A 9,404-nucleotide genomic window follows, 5' to 3' on the forward strand; every position below is an offset into this window, starting at 1 on the left:
GGGTGAATGGATGTATTCAGACAGTATTTCGCTACAGGACCCGCAGCAAGACCTTTACAGAAGCACTCTTCCCCGGGATCATATTAGTCTTCGCTGTAATCGTGCAGGTAGGCAGAGACTCGCGGCTTTTCATGCGGCGTTTAACCGGCGGAAGGCCATGCGCCGGTGTACAGCGCTGGGGAGAGGCGGGCCTCAGTCTATCACTCGCCGATTATTGCCGACACTTTCAGAAAAGGTTATGACACTAGGCCTACACCAAGTGTTTCTCCGTAACAGCGATTTCACTTCTACTTTATGGGAAAATTATTAATAATTTTATTTATTTTTATTTTTTGTTTTATTCTCACCGTTATTTTCAAGCTTGGAACAAGGCCCACGCTCTTTTTATTATTATTTATTTTCTATTTATTTATTTTCACACTATACTTCTCCAGGTTTATCACCCTTTAACTCTGAGGACCAGAACGGAGTTTTTCTGCTTCCATAGCTTACATTCCTCAAGCCAAACATGCACAATAACAAGACGCAAATCACTAATTTGCCTGCAGCAAACCTTAAACTAAAATGTTATCTCCCCTACTGTTTACATTCTAATCTCACAAATAACCTGAGCCAGCCTCACGCTGGAGAAAATAACAGTTAAAAATGGAAACTCAGTCTCTCTACTATGTTGTAATACCAGAGAGCTTAGATGTAGAGAGGGTGCACTCCTTCTTTATCATTACTTGTTAAGAAAAGTAGTGACGGAGTTGCGTCCCTTTGAAAAAAGATGCTACGCCGCAGTTGCTACTATCAACCACTACTAAACAAAGTCGGCGCTAGCAGTGTTTATCTTTGGAGTAAATGTCTAGGTGTTTGCGATATCAAATGACCTTTATCTAAGAACAGATTTTTGTGTCTTTTATTGATGAGAATTGCTTAGATGAGGGTAGTTTGGGAGATCTTAATACATGTATGACAGCTGACTATATTTAAAAAGGATAACTTTTATAAATTCAAACAGCACATCCATGAGCACAAATTTGCATTTATTTAAAATCCATACAAATCTAATTTATGAGAATTTATTAATATGAGAAAAGCAGTTAAAAACAGAATTACACATGAATATAAACAAGCCACATTCAGAATACTTGCTCACATATACTGAGACATAGATTTCTGTTTACATACAAGCATGGGCAATAAATTCTCACACAAATCATAATAATCATAATTAATAACAAATCATAATACTACTATTAATAATAATGTATATATTTATATACATTCATATCCCTTATTGTAAGAACATTGGTGGACAATTTAAAGATAACAGCTATGCTTAGTATGAAATATACAGCAAGCAGGTACTCAAAAGGGATCATTCTCACATGTACTTTAAATGAAGATTTATAACATTTTCTTTCACACTTTTCTATAATAATTTTAAATTACTTTAGCTTAAAAGCTACAAATGATGTAACTTTAACATTTTTTTATTTCTTTTTGCTCCTTTTTCAAAAAAGGACACAGAGCTATCTTTCAAAGAAAAACATTGATAAATAGATTAATCACACTTCCTTTCAGATCACATGCACAAAGTGGACAACAGAGGTCAATGCTTTTTAGCTCTTCCCACAAAAGTCGAATCAACTGAGATTTAACTTTTTTCCCAGGAAGTAACTGGTCAATATTTTTACAACATGTACACTCTAATATCTTGACTGTCTCACTCAGAATTTTTGTTTTTTTGGTGGTGGTTGTATGGAGAAAATGGCTAGAGGGTCACTACAGTTATCATCAAAATTATTGAAAGTGATATTTACTTTATCAATAATGTCTTTGTCATTTAAACAATCGATGTCATGGTCATAGTCATTCTCGTCAATATCTACATTACATATCATTATGTCCTGTTGTTTGTCAGTGGTCACAGATGTCAGAGTCAATAAAGAGCTGTCATTGTCCTTCTGGCAATTAGTTCCACGACTGTGATGAAACAGGTTCTCAATCATGATCTGACGGAAGAATAATCTAAACTGTTTTGCAGTGGGATTATGCAGATGCTCCCTCTTTCCCTGAAAGCAAGAAAAAAAAGTCTTCTAAGCAGTCGTGATTCAGTTTTTCTGTAAGAAGTAATGAAATACCATGATTTGTCTGAAGCTCATCAAAAAGCTCAAGCAGAGCCTGCACAGTCATCTTCCACCCTGTCAGACAAGGTAGTGCATTGGATGAGGGTGTTTCAACAGTGTGCAACCATTGCAAAGTGTCACAGAGAAACTCTTTATGCCCAGATGCAAGCTATGATCATCATTAGCCTTATGTGCCAGTTAGAGTGATCTCTCATGATAAATGTTAATTAAAAAATAAAATATGACAGAAACAAAGGCCCATGATGGTAAAATATGGCTTAGTAATATATATTGGAATATATCATTATCTAATAATCATAAGTTATCAACCTTGAATGGTGGATTTGGAATGGCGAAAATTGTGGGTACTGCATTCCAGACAAGACTTTTTTTGGGGGTTTGACAGTTGTACTGACTTTCCTCGAAATGATCCGAGCAAAGACAGTATCCTTTTCCATACACATCAGATGGTGTAAGATGGTCAAAATCTTTCCTTCTCGTAAAGTTCATCCATATTTTCCACCTGTTGTAATAATTTTTTCAATATATTAATAACAAATCTTTTTATAACACCTCACCCCAGTGACGAATGCCTTAAATGAAAATACTATAACAAATTTAAATAGGTTTCTAATCAGATAAGTGAGAATTCGTCACACAGTTTCACAGTATAATCAGTAAAGTCGTTTTAATAATCATAGAAATCAAGCAAACGCGTTATAGTAGACTGCTTTCAACTACAGCACACTTATGGATCGTAATTTGAGAATAAATTTGTAGCTTACCTCTCTTCGTCCTTTGGGAAATTGTGGAAACGTTTTTCTTTTGAGGTTGATTTAAATCTGGCGTTCTGACAGTTAATTGCAGAACAAAATTGCCCACCTTGCCTCAGACGATCGCCTTGTGCCATGTTGTTTCGTAGCATCCAATTACGAAAGATAACTCTAACCGACGAGTTTTCCCGCGGTCACGAGTGAACCCTCTCTACATCTAAGCTCTCTGGTAATACTACAGTTATTTTTCCCACACAGGCATGTGCACTTGCACACATCTTCAACAGAGACAAAAAAAACATATTTGACATATTGCTAAATAGAATGACAACATACAAATTAGAAGACATTTGAATACCTTTAATAAAATTGCACTCAAAAGTTATTTGCTTTAAGAAAATTCTCTAAAGTGTGTTTGACATATTTACTCATACACTTCTTTAAAAAAATATACACAATGTTAATATCAGCTGATCATTGGCACCATCAATACAATATCAAACAACACTCAACCAATGGTAATCTATCTGTACATAGCGTACATCACAAAATTACTGTGAATTATTTTTACTTTTACTATTATTGCACTGCTTGAAATTTATGAAATCTCAACAAAGATTCTTTAAAACCAAATGGACAGTTAATGTCTACGGATGGAACATGATAGCTGAGGGAGATGCAAGAAATAAGCACCTGTCATGCAGATCTGCTTGATGTATCGAGCCATGACAGGGCTGAATGAAGAAGTATGCTTGTAGAGTATCACTCAGAAATGTACGTGTAATCTGATATACTGCTTTCATTAATGACATTGACACAAAATCCACTCAAAACCAACATACACCTTAAAAATCTCAACAGCAGCCCTTGGTGCAAGAATTTGAGTATATAGCATAAAAGTACATCCAAAGAACATATAAAAAGAAAATATTTATCAAACACATCTCACAAAAATATAACATTTTAGCAGTCTTTTCATTAAAAGAACTCAGCTATTTAATATGACATCAGTAACAAACATGAGTATCATACTGCAGGTGAACAATATCACTCATATGGATGTCTGATAAAAGGTTAAGACACAAAACTAAACACAAATTCACTATTTAAAATACAAGGTCAACAAAAATACCAACAAAAATTTGATCTTCATATTTCATTGTTAAAATCTGACAGTGAATGTTATAACATGCCAAAATATCATGAATGCAAAAATTAGCAGCTTTCTAATCATCTGTCTTCTGTCGACACAACCTGGGGATCACCCTATACAATGCTAAGGACTCCTCAACCCTAATTTCCAAGAACCAGTAAAATTAAAATTAGGCATCATTCAAATAGTTATGAAATAAAACAAAACATTCATTTAAATGAGATTTTTTTTCAATATTTTGCACAATATTCGGTGAAAGAAAAAGTGTCTTTTAAATTCAGCCAAAATTAACAGAGGACTGGGACACTTCTGTGCTATAAATGATGTACCCAAGATGTACCAAAGCTTCTGTTCTTATCACATAGATTAGAACAGTGGTTCTTAACCGGGGTTCGATCGAACCCCAGGGGTTCGGTGAGTCGGTCTCAGGGGTTCGGCGGAGCCTCCGCCACGGAGGTCAAGACACACCCGCAATACCTGATGACACTAAAGAAGGGTTCAGTGACTGTGCATATGAAACTTGTGGGTTCGGTACCTCAAACAAGGTTAAGAACCACTACTGCTTTAGAGTGATAAAGACCTGCATGAACTATCACCATCATTCAAAATGGACCAAGGCCTTTTGTTTTTCTCAAAAAATGCACCATAGTTTAAATCATTTGTTGGCACTAAACCATCCCTTAAGTTCATTCTTGTACTTTGTTTGCACCTATGAATACACAACAGCTGTCTTTTTCTTCTGAAAGTAATGTTGTTTCACAAAACTATTGTCCTTGATTCAGATGTTACTTATCCAGATAACATTTTGCATAAAGCCATTCTGCTTGCAATAATAAATTTCAAACATACAAACATTTCCTAACAGCCCAATAATTGCAGCAAGCTCTGAACTCACCAGCAGAAAGCTGGGGAGTAGGGAATTGGTGTTTTATGCAGAGCAAGCAACTAAGGCATATCACGACAAGGCAACCAGCCCTGTAAACAGATGCCACATGCAGAGAAGGAACCTATGCCTGAGACAGAGCTGAACCCAGGACAGCCAACCCTTGCTGTATTGGTGACAGGTGTCAACCATTGTGCCTCCAGACCGCCCAAGCAGACACGACTGGCATTTGTGTGATGGAAGTTCAGTACAAATGCTTTATGAACATAAACAATTTACCTGCCAAAGGTGTTTGACTAATGAATAAGAAGGCTGAATAAAATACTGTTTTAGTAACATTAATGCATTAACAATAAGAAAAGGGAATTTATATAGTACATTTCCCTACTTAACAGAAGGCTCAATGTTGTTTACAAAAGAAGGGGAAATTTGCACACAAAAAAGCAGATACAAAATTGACATAACACAGACACATATGGATACAGACCAAAACATAATAGCAAACAAACCAATGAAACAGATTCAACATATAACCACAAGACAGAAAATAATAATAAGCACATTTATACAGCGACTTTCTCCAGCATCAGCTGAACTGAGAGTGCTGTACAATAATCTGAGTGCACTTGTATACTGCGCTTTCCCATCGAAAAGACAAGCTCAGTGCACTGCACAGGAAGATCAAGTCATAGTCCAATGAAAAAACAAAACACCAAGATGACGCAGTGATGTGACACAACAGTAAACAACATGGCGATAGCCAGTTTCTCTAAAGAAGAGTAAATATGAACAAGCCAGCGTAAAGAATGAGATGTACAAGTTAGTTAGCAAAAGGTAGATCACCCACATCAATGATAACAGCCTGCGGAGGTGATGAAAGGCCTGGCAGACAATGCATGCAGAAAAGGCAGGTCTGAGGTAGTGAGTGGAACCCGCAGCAGTAACAGTGCTCAAGAATGAACTGAAGACTCGGAAGGCAAAGCATGTTTCAACGGCGACAGATATGTGAGACTGCACAGCACATGGCTGTCAATTCCAGCTTGCATGAAGATGAGTGACAAAGCAGTTGTGTCAACAGTGAGAAAATTCATGGAGCAATTGCAAAAAAGAGATCAGAAAACAAATCTCTAAGCAGACTAAAAAGTAAAACAGCAGCAAAATGGCAAAGATGTGGCAGTAGAAGCTGCTAGTCAATGAAGTGATCCATCAATAGAAGCAACATTGAACAGGCACAAAAACATGATCCAGAAGATGACAAATGGCATAGCACAAGTACAGATCAAGAGTAAATACAAAATATGATGCAGATGAATGGCAAAAACACAAAGCAGTCACCATCCAGTCGGTTAGGTGAAGAGACTTAACCAGGAACACAACTGTTTTTGTCAATATACATTGTTACTTCTTTAAGGCTGAATATCAGACTTTATACCTAGTTTCTGTCTCTTCTTCACAAAGATATATTGATCTCTGAAGCACCATCATGAGATCACAAGTCATTCACTGTCAGTTATAAGGTATCAATGGTAACCAAACTTGTCCATGGCTAGTAAACAGCAGAATAGTGATAATTAACCTTTAGATTCAAATAACAAAACATGGAGTAAATGATATCATCAACCTAACTTACACTTGATGAGAAACCTGTGTCTGAAGCTACCACCGGCTCCCAGCTGATGCTGTCATTTACATGTCTTATGCTGTCATAACCTCCAACGGAACCAAAGCCTGCAACATATAGCAATAAGCATATAATTTAGACTTCTGGGAACTTGTACTGCTGCATTATCTCTCCCTGCTCCCACAACAACATTCTCATATACTTCCTCTTTAAGAGCTGTTCACAAACAAAACCTGGATGTTATTATCAAAACCAAAAAATGTCACTAGAATACAAAAGGAAATTATTTCTGGCCTCAAAAAAGTTGATACAAAGGTTTGTTGACAATACATCGCATTCTACTAGAACTAAAAGTGCTTCTTCATTGATGGAGGTTTTGTATTAGGGGAATGAAAGAAATTTATCAAAATAATTAAAATTGTAAACTCATTATCAGTTCTACCCCTGGCTGGCTTAAAAAGGATGATGATGGTGGTAGTTCTAATTATCTATTAATATCTAAACATTATCACCACTTTAAATATTTATTTGACATCAGTATTAAGAGACCGTAGTACTTACCATCATTTATATCAGCTGAAACAGCAGTGATTTGTGTCACCTCTCTTCTAGGTGTCCGAGTTCGCCGGCGATAGATGCCACGAATGATGAGAATAAGAACAATAATGACAAAGCAAGCCAGAACTCCTATTACTGCTGCAGCTAGTGTGTCTGTGATTGTGTCATCCTTTCTGTCAACAGATGACTCATCTTCCTCATGTCCTGTGTCTGCTTTTAAAACACACATAAAATTCAACCAGATTATAACGGTCAGCATTAAATATATTACTTCTGAGTCAAGAAATGACATTAACCTGTGACAACTGAAGCTTATTTATATGACAGCCATATTTTCAGTGAAACTCTTGTAAAATCACAGATTCAAAAGTGTGAGCACTCTTATACCACCTGTTGACAAACTATTGCTGAAAATTTGCCTCCAATGCAAAGTCATATTTATCTCTGTGATAGGTGATACATGTAAAACACGAATTAAAGTACACAGAATGTTAGCAGTTCCATGTACAAGATTTTAAAGGCAAGGCAGTGATATATTTGTCATTTGTGAGATTGTGTTTGCATGCATGGATTAAATTGTTAATCCTTTAAGAAAAAGATACATAAGAGGATGCATGGCAAAAAAAAACAAAAAAAAAACACCATTACCTAAGGAAGAGTTGAAAAGCAGTGCAGGATCTACTGATGATGTAATGAGAACATCACCTTCTCTTGTCATGATGTAACATGTAACTTCCTTCATATCACTTTTTAAGTCACCATGCCACTAAATGGTTCATCTGGACACAGTCGTTGCACATTGTTTTGCCATCATTATGACTACTCCTGCACCCACAGATAACTCTACCTTGAGCATTTCCTTATGTTGATTATATGCCATTTGAAATGTAGCTGCTCACCAAATGAGTTTTGTCTGTAAATTATAAAGAAAAATGCATGCTCAAGTTCCCATTAAAAGATCAGAATGTATAAAAAATTAACAAAAAATAAAAAAATCTTATTCAACATTAGTTACTTCTTTTAATCTGCTTGACATAAATCTCACATTACTTTCATACATGTTTATATTAAACATATTATACTTTACAAATTTAAAACATCTGATTTTATTAGTGTCTTATACCTACACCACATTTGAGCTCCCTTAACATTTAAAATAATAAAAATATGTGATTTACATAGCGCATGATCATGCTCATGAAGGAGCAGGCTCTGAGTGCTTGAAACAAGAACGTGTCATGGCCAGCATGTGAGGACGGAAGGATGAACAATCGTGCTGACAAATAATTAAAGACAAACACAGAAGACGCAAAGAGAGATCAGGGAACAAACAGTAAGAGGAAGTCGAGCAGGCGGACTAGTCAACATTCGGAAAAATAAAAGAAAGGATTAGTACTAGTGCTCGTGAGTAAATACCTCAATCACTTTATTAAAAAAAATTATAAAGATTGTTGAACGTGTGCATTTATTCATTTGTTTGCAGAGGTACCTGTTTACGCCATGCACAAATAAACACACATACGCAAGCAGACAGAAAATCGTTAATTTACAATCGGTTTGATTTATCTTTACATACTATTTCAACCACGAACAGTCCGATTATATTCAAATGTCTAGCCACAGTCATGTCTCTAATGTTGCTGCCAGCCGGAAGTTTAGAAATGGCGATAGCTTCTGTGACAATGGTGGCCGCCGTAAGTCGTGTCACTTGTGGTTGCTCGCTTCGCGTATGACATGCGCGAACAATTTCCCCAAAATATATGTCTCACTAAAGGCTAGTTTATTCCATATATAAATGTATGCAGTTTAGATCCAAAAAAAACCAACAACAAAAAAAAACAACGTCCATGCCATATAAGCAGCGCGACAAGCCGGCAAGGGGCGGAGAGGGAGCAATGACAGGCTCCGGAATACTGAGAAAATATGTTTATCTCTGAGACAACAATAAACATGAATTGATGAAATAGTATTGCAACTAAAGTTAGGAAGACTACAAAGTTAGTTTGGGTGTATTGGGTTGTTTCTGTTCCGGAATTGTTTCATACCGTTTTAATTTGTTAAATATATGTGAATTGCGAGGTACGTGCAGTAAATAAAGTCAACAAATTCATTACATCAGGTTTTCATCCTCACGACTGTTTAAAGCAAGTAACCCGGGAGCAAAAGAGTTTTGTCGGGGATTTTGTTTTTTCTCTTCTTCATTTATAGGTAGATTAATTTATCGTCAGGTGAAAGTCGCGATCTCCTAATTATGTATATACTATATATATACAGGGCTTCTGCTAAGGCTAAATGCTTTGGA

General features: G+C 36.2%; 1 protein-coding gene across 2 annotated transcripts; it reads right to left on the reverse strand.

The window, feature by feature from the left end:
* Positions 1-3,232: 3,232 nt before the first annotated feature.
* LOC112577179 lies at positions 3,233-8,940 on the reverse strand. 2 transcript variants are annotated; one of them, XM_025260179.1, is made up of 4 exons: positions 8,679-8,940; positions 7,751-8,015; positions 7,106-7,315; positions 3,233-6,651 (listed from the first exon to the last, which is right to left on the reverse strand). In XM_025260179.1, the coding sequence occupies exons 2-4, from the start codon at positions 7,842-7,844 to the stop codon at positions 6,545-6,547; spliced, it is 411 nt and encodes a 136-aa protein (XP_025115964.1). In that variant the 5' UTR covers positions 7,845-8,015; positions 8,679-8,940; the 3' UTR covers positions 3,233-6,544. The 2 variants fall into 2 exon arrangements, with proteins under 2 accessions (XP_025115964.1, XP_025115965.1); XM_025260180.1 differs by having other exon boundaries at positions 7,106-7,312; positions 8,679-8,927.
* Between the last annotated feature and the right edge of the window lie 464 nt (positions 8,941-9,404).

The sequence above is a fragment of the Pomacea canaliculata genome, linkage group LG12, assembly GCF_003073045.1.
Source record: "Pomacea canaliculata isolate SZHN2017 linkage group LG12, ASM307304v1, whole genome shotgun sequence".
NCBI classification, from domain to species: Eukaryota; Metazoa; Mollusca; class Gastropoda; order Architaenioglossa; family Ampullariidae; genus Pomacea; species Pomacea canaliculata.

Excerpts from the sequence above, each read along its gene's own strand:
- LOC112577179 (XM_025260179.1), bottom strand. The coding sequence starts at position 7,844 with ATGAAGGAAGTTACATGTTACATCATGACAAGAGAAGGTGATGTTCTC. Across the intron at positions 7,316-7,750 it reads GCTTTTCAACTCTTCCTTAG|CAGACACAGGACATGAGGAA; the intron begins GTAATGGTGTTT and ends GTGTTTTAAAAG. Across the intron at positions 6,652-7,105 it reads TTCAGCTGATATAAATGATG|GCTTTGGTTCCGTTGGAGGT; the intron begins GTAAGTACTACG and ends TATATGTTGCAG.